The sequence below is a fragment of the Dermacentor albipictus genome, unplaced genomic scaffold (genome assembly GCF_038994185.2).
Source record: "Dermacentor albipictus isolate Rhodes 1998 colony unplaced genomic scaffold, USDA_Dalb.pri_finalv2 scaffold_21, whole genome shotgun sequence".
Taxonomy (NCBI): Eukaryota; Metazoa; Arthropoda; class Arachnida; order Ixodida; family Ixodidae; genus Dermacentor; species Dermacentor albipictus.
The window spans coordinates 3,274,777-3,292,475 of record NW_027225575.1 but is presented as its reverse complement, the minus strand read 5'-3'; the positions used below and the strand labels follow the sequence as shown (position 1 = coordinate 3,292,475).

The 17,699-nt window shown below is 44.6% G+C and overlaps 1 protein-coding gene and 1 long non-coding RNA gene across 5 annotated transcripts in view; one reads left to right on the top strand and one right to left on the bottom strand.

The window, feature by feature from the left end:
• Positions 1 to 3,861, top strand: part of LOC139052278 (sodium-coupled monocarboxylate transporter 2-like) — a 43,767-nt gene extending 39,906 nt beyond the window's left edge. For all 4 annotated transcript variants that reach the window (XM_070529354.1, XM_070529355.1, XM_070529356.1 and 1 more), the window contains exon 15: positions 618 to 3,861. In XM_070529354.1, coding sequence (XP_070385455.1) covers positions 618 to 698 — 81 coding nt within the window. In that variant the 3' untranslated portion in view covers positions 699 to 3,861. The remainder of the gene's footprint in view (positions 1 to 617) is intronic.
• LOC139052279 (uncharacterized) overlaps positions 1 to 9,524 on the bottom strand; it is a 38,821-nt gene extending 29,297 nt beyond the window's left edge. Inside the window, exon 1 of the long non-coding RNA XR_011509814.1 lies at positions 9,340 to 9,524. This is a non-coding gene — a long non-coding RNA (uncharacterized lncRNA). The remainder of the gene's footprint in view (positions 1 to 9,339) is intronic.
• Between the last annotated feature and the right edge of the window lie 8,175 nt (positions 9,525 to 17,699).

The window sequence follows — 17,699 nt, the reverse complement described above, 5'->3', positions numbered from 1 at the left end:
CCGTTTTAGTAAAGGAGTCCGGAAAATTCGACCATCTGGGGTTCATTAACGTGCACCTAAATCTAAGTACACAGGCGTTTTCGGCCCCATCGAAATGCGGCCGCCGTGGCCGGGATTCGATCCCGCAACCTCGTCTTCAGCAGCCCAACACCATAGCCACTGAGAAATCACGGCGGGTCGAGCCTAAACAACAACAAATACAAAATAACAAGGAAAGACCGGTGTTTCGTCCTTTGCATACTTAATTTTTATTCTTGTTAGTAAGTGGGGCATAAAGTTCTGCGCGACAAGAATTGTGTCGGGCGACATTTATCGCTGGATGCGATCCTCACGAGACACCCATAAGCAGGCCACTGCAAAAATACATAAATAAATAAATAAATAAATAAATAAATAAATAAATGCGAACTGTACCTGGCATTGCGCGTTCGTAGAAATAAAATTTCCGGATTTCCGAATAGTAGGCAAATACGCTTTGTGCATGTCTTGCAGAAACAAAAAGAAAACAAAAATAAACTTTGTCCTCCACGTTTGGATGCTTCCGGGGATATGTTCTTTTACGTGCTAATCATGCTATTTTACTTTTTCTTTCTTTCTTTATGGCGGACACCACACAGGTATGCCAACCAACCACTTCTTTCCTGAAAAACACGGCCTGCCACGTGCCTCCAGAGGAAGATTCTTCGACGGCTGTTTAAATTTAATTTTCCATTACCTGCCGTGCTTTGAAGAAGCTGTATATGTCATCAAAAAAAGAAGAAGGAGAAGAAGAAAAAGAAGCGTTTTTGTAGTGACTTACCCGTTGTCAAGTATGAGAAGATATGTGAAACTGCTCGGCGTGGTTAAAAAAATGGCGTGGTTGGGGACTCAGGGTTAATTTTGACCACCTGGGGCGTTCTTTAACATGCACCCAACGTGGGGGCGTTCTTTGCGGAAACGAGCTTGCGGAAACGGTGCTCCCCTGGAGTGGCACAGTTTGTGAAAAGGGTTCTCCCCTAGAGTCGCTCACACAAAGGGGCCTGTCATCATTGCGGGGCGCTTGCCAGACTGGCAACCACTCGAGACAACCATAGCAAATTATGAAACCATCCTTTGTTTCTATTAGGCATGGTCTTTGAGCATCCTTTATGCCAGAGGTGTTCCACGCCAACCGTAACACTCCCTATTGCGCACTTTGCTTTTGGATGTCTCTATTTTTGTCGTTTCCCTACTTTCCTTTCGCCAATCTTCCAATCGACTCTTATTGGACGCGTACCAACGAGCGCCCCAAGCGGCCCCGCCACGAAGCTAGCGCGTTTTAAATGGAACGAGCGGCGTTTTCGTCAATAACAAAAGCTTAAGGTCGATTATTGAAAAAGGCAGGGGACAGACATGTTCTGGAAGACAATACACACGAGCCAAATGCAGTGATCATGCTGTGGCAAGTAAGAATTTTGTCCCCAGAGTGGTTAAAGATTCAGCATTGAAATCCTATGGAAACGACGAAAATTTGTACTCGATTTTCGAGACAGAAACAGCAGTTGTGATAAAACTACGCCGTCTATCGTAAAAGTCACTGCAGCGTTTGTAGTCCAGATACTCAGCTTTCGATTAATGCCTATCTCGACTCTCTACACATGGCGTAACACTGTTCCCAAAAGCGATTTTTGACACACAGTCGTGCAAGTTAACGTGGTATCTATAAAAACCCGAGCGTATATCTCGTGGTAACTTGGGAACACACGGCCGAGTCGTCTAACCGATGGCACCTATCGTTCCGCGCCATGCGGGCAGCGGTTCGATGCCGTGATACGAGTTTTTTACGCCGCTTCCACCAGACGGCCGAAACACAAAGCTCATGATTTGGTTTCAGTTTTAGTTTGCTTAGGACGGCTCTTGAAATACCATATTTTCTATTTTTACTTCCTAAAACATTGGAATGGGTTGCTTATTTGTCAAGTCATTGCTTTTATGATCATATATTATTCCTTGGACAACATAGCAACAAACATGCGCATGTCTTTGTGTTACGTTAAAGAAATATACTATCGTGCCTTGTAGCATGGACGTTCTCAGGAATTCTGGGCATTGCACCTTGACCATCCTGTGGATCTTCACGGCGATTCACATGCGTAACTGAATGGGCCAAATTTTAAACAATTTTATTTCTATATAATAGCCGAGTATCAACAAGTTTCAACTGTCGGCGCCAAGAGGGTAGTCTTTTATAACAACATATGCATTTATGACAGTCGGAACATTGGGGGTGCGTTAAAGCAGTATTTTGGTCGGGGATGTGCAGTTATGTCACACGACAGGAACAGATAGTTTTGGGCCCTCTGGGCAGAGGGCACATTGACTTGAGGAAGCGCCAAATTTAAACCATAAAGCCATTTATTACAGCTGGTGTTTGACCGGTGACTGCAGAACGAGTGCCATTCAGTCTATTGCACGCGCATGTTTTTGGGAGGCAGCAGGGGAGGGGAGAGATTGTATATGCGTCGGGCGGCTGATGCCCTGAGCATGCGTGCGTGTGTTCTTGCATTTGCATGTGCATACGTGTTTGTGTCTCCGTATTTGATTCTGCGTGCGCACGAGTGCGCGTATGCGTGTGCGAGCATACGCGCGTTTGTGTATGCGTGCAGTCCCGTGTGCATGTGTCCAGTCGGTTCCGTGTGCAGGGATGGATCCAGTCGGTGCAGACGTGTGTGCTTCAAACTTGGTGTGTTCCATAAAGTTCTGATGGCTTCATTTGCAAGCACGCAAATTTTCATTGCAGCGGCTGTTCTTGAGAATGGAATGGAGTCTTGCAAGCCCTCCTCATGTGCTGATCGTTCTGCTGCGTCGGCATGTTCATTGGCCATAATGCCATAGTGGCTTGGAATCCACTGTAACATGATGTCGTGTCTTTGCTCGACGAGGTGATCAAGCAGCAGTCTGATTCCTAGAACTAGTTGTTCATGGGGTCCGCGGCGTAACGCAGAAACCAAACAATGATGAGCAGCCTTGCAGTCACTGAACACGCTCCATTTCTTAGGTAGTTCATCAGAAATTACAATGAATAGCAGCATGCTCCGTGGCAGTCGATGTAGTCTGGTGAGATAGTCGAATCTTTATGGTGGAGGTTTTTGTAGGAAAGATCACCGATCCTGCAGACCCATTCACCGAGGTTGAAGCGTCGGTATATAGATGATGATGCTCGTTGTATGTCTCGTACAGCAAGAGCAGTGAATTTTAATAAAGATATCCTCAGGATAATTAAAAGCCTATCCACTTGAAAACGTTTCATGTGAGTTCCCCCTTTGTAAGCCGATACCCACTTGAGGGTGTTTCGTATTGTGGGTCCTTGACCTACGTCAAACCTTCGAACAATGGTCATTCCGAATTTTTCATTTCGGGAAGGCGTTTTACCCTCCTACCTTTGACTCCGGTTCACAACCATGCAAAAGAGGAAAATTCTGCGTGAGTAGCGTCGTTAGTCCAAACCCACCAGCTACCGTAACTCCCCTCGCCTGTATCGCTGTCATTTAGGCTTGGATAACAAATGTGTCTTTTAAATCGACGCATCAGGAATCCGAAAAAGCTGCCCTCGACTAGCGCAGCTAGGCTTCTTTCATTTTGTGCTTCGTCCTGTGAGAAATGAGGCAGGCCGCCGACAGAAAAAATGCAACATACTAAAAAAAAGGGCAGATAATGAAAGTACGAAAGACAAGGGGTTTAACCATGCACGTGCCCGATTGGCTACCGTACACATGGGGAGGGAAAAATTAATGGTAATTTAGTGGTAAATGCGAGAGAAATGCGGTAAGCATTATGTTGCACCTCTGTGAGGTCCCGGATCCATGATTTATGCCACGTTTACTAAATTGCAGTGTTGTTCTGTACCTCACTCGACACACGTATATTGTCACTTCTAGGAGCGAAGTGTAACCGACGCTGTGGTCTGGAGCATACCACCATGCATACATATATATATATATATATATATATATATATATATATATATATATATATATATATATATATATATATATATATATATATATATATATATATATATATAGTTGAAGAAACGAAGGAGCACACTTACGAAAATTGCATTTTTAATGGTTTAACGTATCGGCCGTGGCACGGCCTTCGTCAGAATAAACACAGATACAAGTGCGCACCTGCTTTTATGGGCATGCGCACGTGCGCATAATCAGCAGTGCATGCACGTGTACACTTCCAAATGATAACAGAAAAAGTGCAGCAGTATGTATATCTTAAGCACAATAAATGATATGTATGAAACGTCATTATGGTATCGCGATGATTATACATGAGGTCACAGAATGATATCAAGTGCGACATGGCAAGACTAGGAACAAATTGATTTGGCATGATTACTCAATGCTGTACAAGAATATGCATATCAAGATGTGGCAGAAAGGCACGACATTTTTCCTACGCTCTCGTTGATACCAGATGAAACGCTGTTAAGTTTATGAATGAGAAAGGATTCTCGTACTTCTCGATCAGGGTGTGATTTGAAGCCTGATTGTATTACTGTTACTTTAATGTTGTCAAACGTATGACCTGGCAGTCGAACATGTTTAGATAATGGAAGATGCGGCAAGCTGTTAACGTGTGCTTTGTGGTTGTTGAATCTGATACGAAAAGATGTTTCGGTCTGACCGATATACTGCATCTGACATATTGAACATTCAAGAAGGTAGATGATGTTAGCACAGTCGCAAGTGAAGTCGCCGTTGATTTTAACAGAAAAATTGATGCTGTGCTTCTAGGAGTCTTTGACGTGGTCATATGTGTACAAACTTTACAACGGGGTTTATTGCAGGGATCAATCGCAACAGGAGCAATCGCTTTAGTCTTGGAAGAGGTTACTAGGTCACGCAGATTCCTAGAGCGACGATAGACCACTCTTGGTGATTCCGTGAAAATGTTTTTAAGACGGTCGCTCTGTGTCAGTATGTCATAATGCTTCCTAAGAATGTGCGACACGTTATGAATAGATGCAGAATGGGTTAGGATAAGATTAGCTCGTGAAATCGGCGCCGATCGCTTGTCCGTGCTGATCAGTTCTTTCCGGTCGAGACAGTCGGCCCGTTTAAGGGCATCGTCAATTATTTGTGAAGGGTATTTCTGTACGGTTAGTGCGTTACGAAGCTGGTTACAGTTGCGAGTGAATTCACTGTCGTCCGAACAAATTCTTTTGAACCGGACAGCTTGGCTGCAGGGAATGCTCGTTTTGCAATGTTTGACATGGCTGCTTTTGAAATGCAGATATTTCATTTCATTTCATTTTATTTGTGCCCATTTACAAGCAAATGGAGGGGGCCAAGGTAAAAGCTGCTTATTGGCAGCTTGAGTGATCCCTGGCCCCCTTTACATATTGGCAGAACGGTGGCAAAGAACACTTTCAGAAATGAAAAAAATAAAGAAGAGTGGGTTACATAAAAATAAAAACATTTCTTTCATTGAATGCATATGGTTTTACGGAATCATGGTGATTTAAATGGTAGTTTTCACCAGACAGATGAGCTCCGATGGTGTCAAGGCATGGATGTCAATGCCGGCTTCTAGGTAATAATTTATTAGCAGTGGCAAGGTATTTGCGACCATTTGATGGCCGTAATTTGTCCTCGAGAAGGGTATGAGTCATTTTTCATGGCTGCGCGTCTCATATGTAGGTGTATTCTCTTTTAAGTTTGCTATATTTGTAATTAAGTTGCTTCTATTTTTTACCTGAAAGTAATAGGTGCGTAGGAGGGTTTGTTTGTAGAGATGATGACTTTTTGTTATGTTGTACTTGGTGAAAAGATTCTCAGTGTGTGAGTTGTATGGCACATTTGCGATAGCGCGTATTATCTTTTTTTGCATCAATAGTATCTTAGAGTGATTGGAAGCTGATGTCGTGCCCCATACAAGATGGCAATAATTTACATGCGAGGCAAATAGTGCATTATAAATGATCAATTTAACTGACATTGGTAAAAGGTAGCGATTTCGATGTAGTAAACCTGTTACGCGGCTCAGTTTCTGCAGTACAAAATCCACGTGAGCGCCCCATTGCAATGTGTCGGTAAAATATACGCCAAGTACTTTTACCGTATCAACAACCTCTATTTTCTCAGAGTTATAAAATATGTTGTGGGTCAATGGAGTACATGTACCTCTTGTTTTAAAGATGACTGCTTGTGTTTTATTCGAGTTTACTTTTAAAATTTGTCCTGGCTCCATTTTGAGAGATGGGTTAGTAGGTTGTTCGCTGCATTAATGAGGCCTGTAAAAGAGTTGTTTGATAAAAAAACACGCGTATCATCCGCGTAGTTTATGAATTTTGCTTCTCGGTGGATAAGAACTATGTCGTTTACGTATATGTTAAACAAAAATGGGCTAAGGATACTTCCCTGAGGGACACCTGTTTGTATTTTTCGTGTAGATGATATGTTAGTGTTTATAGCCACATATTGCTGTCGATTTTTAAGGTAGGATGTCAGTAACTGAAGAGGAAGGCCTCTGATGCCATATCTTTCAAGCTTAAGTATTAGGAGGTCATGGTTTATGCAGTCGAATGCTTTTGTGAAATCTATGAATAGACCAATTACAAGTGACTTATTTTCGAGGTTCTGCAGTATATATTCTTTTTGTGCTACTAGTGCTAATTCTGTTGATTTACCTTGTTGAAAACCGTATTGAGCGTCTGTTATTAGTTTGTGTTTATTGCTGAAAGATGTTAATTGGTTAAGAATGATTTTTTCAAGACCTTTAGAAAACTGCGGGAGAATAGATATCGGACGGTAATTTTTTAAATCAAGCTTGTCACCTTTCTTATATAACACAATTACTTTTGCAATTTTCATTTTTTTCGGGAAAAGTACCTGATGTTATGCATAAGTTAGAAATATAAGCTAACACAGGTGCAATGTCACAAATGACGTGTTTGATAGGTCTTATTTGGAGGCCATCAGCATCGTAGCTGCATGAATTTTTCAGTTTGAGAAAAACTGAACAAACCTCGGTAGGTGTTGTCGGTTGGAAAAAAATAGTGTCCATGGTTGCAGGGAATTGAAATGTACATGGTGGGCTTAGTGATAAATGGGAATCAGTGTCTGTGAAGTAATCATTAAATGCGTTAACTAGATTATCTCCGGTTAAAATGCATCCGTTTACAGAAACTTTCTTTATAGGTTCAGTGTTCTGTTTACGTCCCATTAGTTCATTTAACTTGTTCCACATCTGCTCTGTTTGTCCCTCGCATGAAGAAAAAGTACGTAAATAATAGCGATTTCTTGCATTTCTTAGCTCTTTATTTAATTTATTTCTAAAAACTTTGAAGGATTTTAAATCCTCGCTGTTCCGAGATTTTATGAACCTGGCATAAAGCTTATCTCTTTTCTTTATTTTTTTAGAAGCTCTTTGGTCATCCAAGGTTTCCGATAAGCTTTCTGGTTTCTTTTCTTATGTATGAAATGTTGCGCATAAACAGCTGAGAATTTCTTTAAGAAGATGTTGTATGCTGGCTCTGCCTCGTTTTGTTGAAAAACCTCCTTCCAAGATACTTGTCTCATGGCATCCTGAAAGGCAGTTAGTGTGTGCTCGTTTATTGTCTGAAATGTTTTTTCAGTGTTATCGTTTTCCGTGTCGTTTGCTCTTGTGTGGATAAACATGTCTATTGGCATATGGTCACTGAGAGGACAGTTTAAGACTGCGCTAGTTACTAAGAAAGGACTATAGTTCGTTATAAAGAGATCAAGAGTGGTTTTCGTAGTTTCTGTTACTCTTGTGAAGGTTTCAACCGCATTTATACATCCGCTTGCCACAAAAATTCTTTGAAATATCATTTTCCTAGCACCATCGGAACTCATATCAATGTTGAAGTCTCCTCCTAAGACCACTTTATATTTGTTTTCTGACGCAAATTCTAGCATGCGCTCTAAAAAAATGAAAAAAGGTTCCAATAAACCATCCGGCGGGCGGTAACATACTGCAAAGAGTACACCCGGTGTTTGTACACACAACATTTCACAATTTTCTGTCATACAAGAATACTCGGCTAACAGTTCACATGTTAGAGAATCATCTATCAGAACAGATACTCCTCCACCGCGACGTGAAGTTCGGTTTTTATAAAACACTCTTTTGCAAGGCAGGCGAAAAACATCATCAGAGCAATACCATGTTTCGCTTAGCATGACTACATTACACTGATTATTTATATCAGAAAAAAAGGTTTCTAATTCTGGTAGCTTGCTGGAGACTGATTGAATGTTCATATGTATGAAAGACAGTCCCTTCTCTTGAGTGGCCAATAATGTGAACCAATCCTGCTTGCCAACAACAACAGCAAATAGCAACAACAAATTGGCGTTCATTGCAATAGAGCACGAAGATCATTTTCGCCCTTAACGACAACTGCCGATTCACCGTTTGCCCTACGTACGAGAACTTTTCCATTTCAGTGCCACACGAACTGGTATCCCGCCTCCTTTGCCCATTCTTTGGCAGTGGCGAGGAGTTTCCTCGAGCGAGAGGTTAGGTTTTCGTTAATGAAGATGTTGCCCTGATTGTCTCTTAAGGCTCGCCTTTTGGCAATCCACGCATCCTTCAGTTCCTGCCGTGCAAGACGGATAATAATTCCTCGCATTTTTCCTTGCTTTGCCGGAAGCCTGTGAACTGCCACAACATCTTCCTCGCATAGAGGTTGAAGTTCAAGCTTCTTTGCAAGATCATTTACCCTTTCGAGTAGGTTTTCATTGACAGCCTCAGGTACACCGTGTATCTCAATGTTAAGACGTCTGCTGTGCCATTCAAGTGCGTCTATGTCAGCCTGAATCTGATTGACAGTGTTTAATTCCTTTTCGTGGCTCTCAAGCCTTCGTTGAATTTCATCAAAGTGATCGGAAAGTGTTTGGATGGACTGTTCGATCCCGTCTACCTTGTTTGGCAGACTAACAAGCAAGTTTAGTTTTTGGTCCATTTCGGCAAGTTTTTTGATTATCTCACTTTCATTCTTACATGCTTTATCAGAGGAGGAGCTTTTACTTCCTGTAGGTTTGCAAGACTCGCACTTCCAATTCTTTTTGAATTGATCTCGTTTGCCGTTAATGGCACTTTCAGCAACGCCGGAGCAGGTACCGCTATGGTACGAAAATTCACATTGTGAACAAGTCAGAAACAATTCGCTTTCATCTATCACAGAGCGATATTCACAGCAACGCGACATAGTTTGCAGCTGTGCAGGTCTATGACTTTCCAAAATAGGGCAATGAGAGCAACAAATGAACACAAATTTGTAGATTGGCTGTAGCGGAAAGAGCGCGTTGCAAGATGAGTAACGTAAAGAAAGAAACCAACCTGAGAAACACAGAAAGAGCGATAAGTGCCGTGTCCTTTGCGCTCCACCGCCACAGCCAATGTGATAGGAAACGCCCCCAGCTCAGTTACAAGCTGCGCTTCGTCGACGACGGTGGCGGCACACGTGGTCCGGCTTGCAAACAGAAGGCGCGAAGTTCAAATGTCCAGTTTGGCAGAGGCGATGAAAATGCTTTTGGCAGGTAGGACGCTACTGAACATGGAAGCAGCTGGGCAGGTCCAAGAAAAGTTGTACTACAGTCCGGTTGTGGTAGCGTTGGGTCCCCAGCCAACCTGAGAAACACAGAAAGAGCGATAAGTGCCGTGTCCTTTGCGCTCCACCGCCACAGCCAATCGCTGTCGGTCAGTGGGCTTTCTGTAAAGATTTGTCGTTAAGGTACCATTGCACAGAGATACCGAGATGTCAAGGAAGTTTATGCTGAGTGATGAATAGGAATGGGAAAAGGAAATTGACGGTTCGGCGTTGTTAAAGTCAGTAACGAATGAAAGTAATGGAGCTTCTCCATGGTGCCAAATTTGGAAAATGTCATTGATGAAGCGTTTGTAATAGAATGGTTTGAGGTCACGAGTAGCGAGGAAATTCTTTTCTAGCATGCTCATAAAAATATTAACATAATTGGAACCTATTTTTGTACCCATGGAGGTACCACTAGTTTGAACATAATGTTCGCCGTCGAATTCAAAGTTGTTAGGTTCAAGGATTAGTGTTAGAATTTTGCCAAGGGTAGAATCGTCAATCGGTTTCATTAAGATGACGAAACGTGACGCGGTGCTGCAAATTTTATCAACCAATACACCTTTTTTTGTCTTTGGCAGCTATATTGCGACGTTAGCGCTTCGAAAAGAAAGTGAGCTGTAGAGTACAGGCGCCAGTGAGTGGATCAGCAATTTCGCGAAAATGTGGTGGCGATCCAAGATAGCCTTGATGCCAGTTTACTGATTGGCTGAAAGAATGTGCTGTGGGGAGCGTCACAGGAAAGGCCATTTCGTAAACGTCAATTTGACGTTGCGTGACGTTGCGCTTGGCCGAAATTGCAGAGATTTTCCGCCATAATTAGTGGTGCGACGAGCCGCGCGAATTATGCTAATGAGAAGCCATATGCAATAGCAGCCGAGAGGATTGCGTATTGCCACATTTTCCACGTCGTTTGGCGCCATGAAATTTTTTGTTCATAACGCGTGCTCAAATTATTTGCATCGCCCTCGGGTGGTGTTGGTATTTGTTTTTTGGGCCATCATTTTTTAAAAGAACGCATTTATACGAAATAATCTTGGTTGAACGTAGCAAACTTTCTACAACGTTGTCCGCTTTTCACTGCTGCGTTTGTATTGTAATCAAGATTAATGCCTTTTCGCACAATCAAAAGGCATGACAACGGCGTCTTTTTAATTTATAAAAAGCAATGTACGCAAGGCGGCGCCTTGAAGTTTCCTCCCGCGGTGCGAGTAACGAGCGAAGTGAACAAGAGATGGCAGCGCCGGCGCTTGCGTCGCGCCGGCGGATATCTCTGGCGCGCGCAACGCTATCGGTGATATTCGGCCGTTTCTAGTCTGGCGAGTCGGGCTGAGTTACTTGAGTTTCGCGAGATAGCGATAACGCTGCCTAGAACGTGTGCTCATCACCACTGGTTGTCGCGTACGTTGCCTCAAGGTAGAAACTCCGATCGCGCCCCAAGTGCGCGATCGAAGATCCTTGTTCGATACACGTTCTGTTCGGTTGCTGCAACGTCACAAAGTAGCAGTTTGCAAAATTTAGAAGAACGGGGCGGAGAGAGCAGCCAAAAATCAGCCTGCGGTGAACTCGCCGGAAGTTTACTTCCCTCGTTTGTCGTCTGCTTGCAGACAGTATACTACAAAACGAAATGTTGCTTGTCTTCCAAATGAATGAAATCTTTATATAAAAAAATGAATTTTTTCTTCTCAAGCCCAAACACGTTTTCAAATGGTAATACGTGTGACCACTGCAATTTATAACCATTAGTTTCTCTGCGTCGTCCCTAGGTGGTGTCGTGCACAGCGAGAAGAAAAAAGAAACAACGGCAAGAGTGGCGCACTTTTCAAGAGGCAGCAACGACATTCCAGAGGCTCGCTGGTACCGATGATGGGGTCGATTTCGCTGTACAACCAACGCACTACTTGTTTCGAGAAACGAAAACGACGCCGGAATTCGCTTTCTGCCATTTCTTCAAACGCGTTTCGCACCGCCACCCACTCTCCTTCCTCCTCGAGTAGCGCCAGCGCAACAAGGGCTCTATTATTGGCGGCGAGGACTTACGGAGTCGCCATCTATCGGAAGCGCCTCGCTGACGTAGTATGAGGGATCACGCGGCGCGCTCCTCATAGGTTTTGCTGTCAGCGCTCACTGAAAACACCACGCGCGAGCTCTCCCGGACATTTCTGTAAGTACTTTCGAAACGAGAGAAGTTTCTTACTGTCTAAATAATAATCTTGGGCAAACTGAAAGCACACAATCGTTTACAGCCGCTATCTCTTTACCGAATACGTACAGTGAATGCCACTGCGCGCGGTCGCCGCGATGGAGCCTCCCGAACCGGCTACTTGCGTGAAAGGTAGGTAACCGCTGAGAGCAAACTATGTGAAATATGTTCTTATAGTGTTTGTATAACTAAATGGAGCGTAATAGAATGAAGCCTCAATGCAGCGAGCGCACAGATTCGCAGCGACCGACTACGCGTCTGCATGCTTGTCCGCGCGCTGTTTCGCTTTCGCCGCGAGCGCGTTTTCGCACCGTGCCATGAGCTTTAGGCCGCAGAATATGAGCATTTGACAGTATACAAGCAACCATTGTTGCGTGGGCGCTATCAGCGCTGTTCAAAAATAATTTCATTGTAGAGACTTCGCCGCCTACGGGGACTGTGATGTGCCGTCGCGAAGATTTAATCTTTTTTTTCTTCTAAATTCTTTGACCTTTCAATATTATTTCTCGAGTTCCATCGCACTGTATGTTTATCGATGTTCTCAGCGTACAATTTCCCGCTACTCCTTTTTTGTAATCCAGTGCATTAATTCACAGCACAAACATGACCATATGCCATGCTTTTTGAAATGTGTTTCTTACCGCTGCCTTTCCACTCCACTGAACTTGCCAGTATCTATAGCATCGACAAGTTCATAGACCAAACCGTCATGACATTAGTCGGGCAGCGGACTCGGGCGAGCGTCTCAGTGCGCGTTTTCAGAACATCGCAGACCGGGCACCGTAGCAGAAATCTTCCTCGCGGCTGTGCTAACTGCATACCCGAGTTGTAGCCGATGACTCTTTGCCGGTTTTATGTTTCGCGAGCCAAGCTTCACGCAGCTTCTTGTCCGGCGGCTACGTGTGAATATAGAGTTTTAGTATAGCGTAAAGCAGCAAACGCAAAGAGTTAGCGTTAGCGTTAGCGTTGCGTGCACCACACTGCGCATGCGCTATACGTAAACGCTGCTGGAGCTCTTACGTACGTACGCTATTTTTAGGATTTAGCGTTGAACGCTAACGCACGCAAGGGGAGCCTTACGTACGGTAAGATGGCGGCGCCAGTCGAAGTGAGAGCAGCCCGCTTCGGATCTATCGAGCCGTCTGCCTGCACTGCTAGGCTCTATCCTTCCCCACTAATGCTCGTGTTCGCCTTAGATTTGTGTGATGATGCTTCGGCAGCGGTGCACAGGTGACAAATGGGCGTTGTTTACGATATACGTTCTTGATTAGCGGCGCAGTAGGCTTAACTAGAGGGTTTGCTCATAGAGTTAGTAGAGCAACTCTATGGGTTTGCTAAATGGGTTTGCTGTATCCGCCTCGAGATGGCGCCCAAGTGTATTTCGCTCTAGTGTTCCTGTATATGCTCCCGCAGGGAGCAGAGTTGCGCATAGGTCCGCCGCCGTGATCCAGCTCTGCAGCGAAGCCACTCCTCGCGCGCGCAGGAGCCAAATGCCGCGCGGTGTTCCGCCTTTTTCTCTAGTGGTCGCGAGCTACAAGCGCCAATTGTTCGCAGGCGCTTAGCAAAGGGCAAGTCTTAATACAGTCTACGCTCCAACGAGTCATTCGTGCAGCCGGAGGGGGTGGGCTTCCAACCAACCGAAACTTTGTATGTACCTATGTAAACACGCATATACAAACACACGCACGAACGTACAAATAGGGGGTAGGACCGCCTTCGATTCCCCAAAATAAAATACTCCCGTGGCTCGAACAGCTCCAAAGTTCGCTCGCAAACGCGCAGTACGCCGCCACAAAAAGCGGTGCAATGATTTTCAGCATGCATATGAAGTTGTCTTATCATGGTCAGAAGGCGAAAAATGTTTTAAAGAGTGTTTAAAGAAAACTTCACACACGTAAGGTGGACACTTAGCGCACTTTGGCTGCCGAAACCAGCCGATTAATGACCGTCGCCAAGAGAGCTATCGTGCCTGCAGTTATGTCAGTGACCGTTAACAGAGCGTCATTTATCACTAACCATCGTTCACAACAGCTGCACGTTTTCGATACATGTGGTGCAGACACAGATTTAAGCGCATTTCAAATGTTCACATGCGCACATTTTAAGCAAAGCTTACTTTTACGTTTCATTCATACCGCAGACTAATCAGCTATACAGTAGCCTCAAATCTGCAAGTAGGAAAATATTCAAGATGCAAGAGCTTCTAGATCAAATTTCTTTCATACAAGGGAATGCATGAACGGCTGCTGGCAGCAGGCCAAGTGTCCTGGTTCTTGGAACCTTGGGGGCAGAATAAAAAAAAAACTGGAAAGGCAACAAGCTATTAATAGGAACAACAGGTTATTTTTATTGCACTTATCACATCAAGATGGCAAACTTGCAGAGTAATTATTCACACAGGGCAGACTGTAATCTGACAACACATTTTTCTTGATCTCTTACTACTCAGAGAAAAGCCAGTAGTTGAAGACACTGTATCAAATCAATGAAATCACTGAAGCAGGCTTTGGCCAAAAAGCCAGGTTACAAAGCTTTGTGACCTATCGCATCAGAGGCAAGGAAATTTTACGTCATTGAACAGCGCATTCACTCCACTCCCGCCCACAGGAAACAGCATTCACCAACGCACAAAGTAGATTTCTAGCGTGTTTAATTGAACGACAAGTTTTGTTCCACTGGCTGATACATGATGCTCACAAGCTAGCACACATACAATTGCGGCTTAGCTTCGATGGCAGCAATTAGTTAACAAAATAAATAAGCCTATGCACTTGAAGACAATAAATTGACTAGAATCAATTTTACTGTTCTCGAAACTTCACACGGAGAAGGAATATATTACAATTATTACATCTAGAGAGTTAAATATGCATATACCAACTTAGCACCCGTTTTGTCCTTGTTCCCTTGTGTGCTTTCTGCAAAGATGTCCTAGCTCTTCAGAAATTGCGGTTGACGAGAGAGGTACTTATTCTTCATTTCAATTTTAAACTCTGAAGGGTGCATTCAAAATCAAGAAGCCGAGACTTGTTAGCAACAACACTCTCACTATAGTATCAGTGTGCCTCCAGCTAGTTTGCTTGGCTGAAGCATTTACTCCTATGGCTGAATTCCGTGCGGTTTGTGCAGTGTGGTGCGCTGCACCCCGTCATACTGGAATACAAGTGCCAGTACGATGTGTTTCGTATCACTTCGCCAAGGTCCTTGACTTCACATCGTCGAATACCGTACCTGAAACCCGCAGCTACTCCTCTCAACGCACGATCGACGGTCCGCTGATTGCAATGGCGATGGCACTGACGGAAAGGGAAGGACGAGTTCGCATGAGTCGGCGATGCGCCCGTAAAGTTGGCTTCGCAGCGACGCGGATCATTTGACGTCATTTTTCGCGCTCGGCCAATAGCGGTGCGAGCGGCGCCGGAAAAGGTATGCGCAACTCTGCTCCCTGCGGGAGCATATATACAAGAACACTATTTCGCTCGTTCGCTTGGTGTAAAGCCGCATGTGGAACCGATGCGTGTCATGTTTTCCGCGGCAAAATACAGTAGTGTGGTCGGTGCTGTGGTCACAATGCGTGTGCGTTTTACCAACGACGACGATATGAACCTCGTGAAGGAGGTTTTCGCCTTGAACCTATTCGGATGGACGTCAAAGTGGGCGTCCCTTGCAAAAAAAATTGGAAAGAAGTGGGAAAGCCGCTTTCTGGGAGAGAAATTGCCGGCGAAACGTCCCCTCCGGTATAGCTTCGACGTTGAGTGGATCTTGAGGACACGTAGAACCTGCGCGGTCGCTCTCATTCCCGAAGCATGAGGGTGTCTATGTCATCCCAACTTAAAAAGGACACGTAACATGGGTCCCTCAGAACACTCGATCGCAGAATGCCAAGATTAATCAGTATGTTTCGCTACTCTCGACAAAACAACGCTCAAACCAAACACCTATAGACATGCGTAATTAACGCAGCGACTGTGGCTTTCGATAAGCTTGACTTAGGGACACACTTGCGGATTCGGCATTGGATAAGCTCGACATTTCGTGTTGATTTGGCTTTCCAGTACTTTGTGTCTTTACATCTAGATGGCGCTGTATTTGTTTGCGTTAACGTTAACGCTTTTCTCCGTTCCGCTATTCTAAAACACTACCTTGTGCCGCGCAGTGCAGTCTTTCTTTGCGTTAGCGTTGCGTCGCACGCTAACGCTAACGCAAGGGTTTTACGCTATACTAAAACTCTCTAATAAGGCTGACACCGGCCTCCGTTACGTGCGTCCGGCACTGCGGTACCGAGGAGTAGCCTACCATGTTGCGCGCCTTCAAAGGCAGCCACTACCTATTGTAGTGCTTTCAAGCGTAGTAAAGGAGACACTCGAAGCGGGAAAATTTCGCCACTAAATGAGGACCGCAGTGTACGAGGGAATTCAAACTCGTTTTCAGCTCGCTTCGGCGCGCACGAAGCAGCCGACTCGCCCGCTATGTCCACGTGATCCCTCCTAGCACGTCACGCCGACGGTGGCGCCAGCTTTTCCAGTGGTGGAGCTACGTCGCGTGCACCGCCTATAGAGGCGCCACTGATGGCCACCTAGCGGGCGTTTCCAACAGTACGCGCGGGAGCAGTAGCAGACGACAACCCTTTGTAGCAAGGACGGCTGAAGTTCGCGGCTGCGATTTCTCCTTCGTTCGGGCACCAGACTGCTTCTGCAATGACAGCCGTAGGGAAGACGCTGACCTCTGTGGGAGCGGGTATGAGCGCGATGTTAACGGCGTTTGGGACAACATGGTCCACATACGTGCCAGGTGCGTCCCGCAGACAAACGCCATGAACCCCATTTACATTAAGTGGAGCTCATGTGAACTAGCCGATAGATTTTGTTGACTAATGCGATGTCTCGATCGTGTTTTTTTATTGTACCCTTGCCGTAATGCTGCTTGTGTACCTCAATAATAAGCACCCTTCGTTAGTGCAGACTTATATCAAACAAATCCTCACGGTGCGATGTCTGCATATGCCGTTGATTTTTCGCCGATGAATACATGTGACATCGCTGAATAAGTTCAGTCAAAGTCGCCTCAAGAAGAGTAATTGCGAATTTATTGATGGAAACCCGTACAGTAGTCAAAGAAGTCACCAAACGCACGGGTTAACAAAAGCGCGTGTTAGCGCTGTACCGACGACGAACTGCCGTTCCCGCTGCAATTTTTGCAATTTTAAATTCCCCAAGGGAGCTGCTTGGATAAGTACAAAGCTAAAGTCTTGCTAACTTTTCAGTACTTTTTTTTAAATTTGGCTAGAGAGTGGTGCCAAATTATATATTTAAAGGCAGAGCAGCGCCAGTCAAACTAAATGAGCGCTGGCGGCAAGGCCGGGTTTGGTCCACTGTAGCCTAAACATAATAAGAAATAATCCAGTTGAGTACAATATTCACATGCAAGAAGCGACCCCTACGTTGTGAAACAAATAAATCACTCGACGTTTTAAGTCTGCTCAGACAGCATCGAGGTGTGATGACTTCCCAAACGTGACGCGAACTTTTCTGTGAAAAATGGAACAAAAATACCGTATGCAGCAACTATGAGCAATTCTCGCCCTGAACTATTTTCTAAGGACATTTTCCAAAAAGACCCAATATCTAAGATGCCCCTACGCGAAAAAAATAAAGCTATTAAAGAAGCACTTGTTTGGTATCATCCCGATAAGACATAGCGTGATTTATACCCTTTACAAACGAGGCAGGGCGAAAACCTCGCAGCTCAAAAGAATCAACAAGAGTTATGCATGAAGCAACTAGCAGTAGTTAAACATGTGCGAAGCCATGCATAAAATAGATGTAAAAATATGAAGTGCGCGACAGCTGGTGCGAGGATTTACCGGGCCACATAAAACTAACAATTTCAGTTCTTGCCAACTTC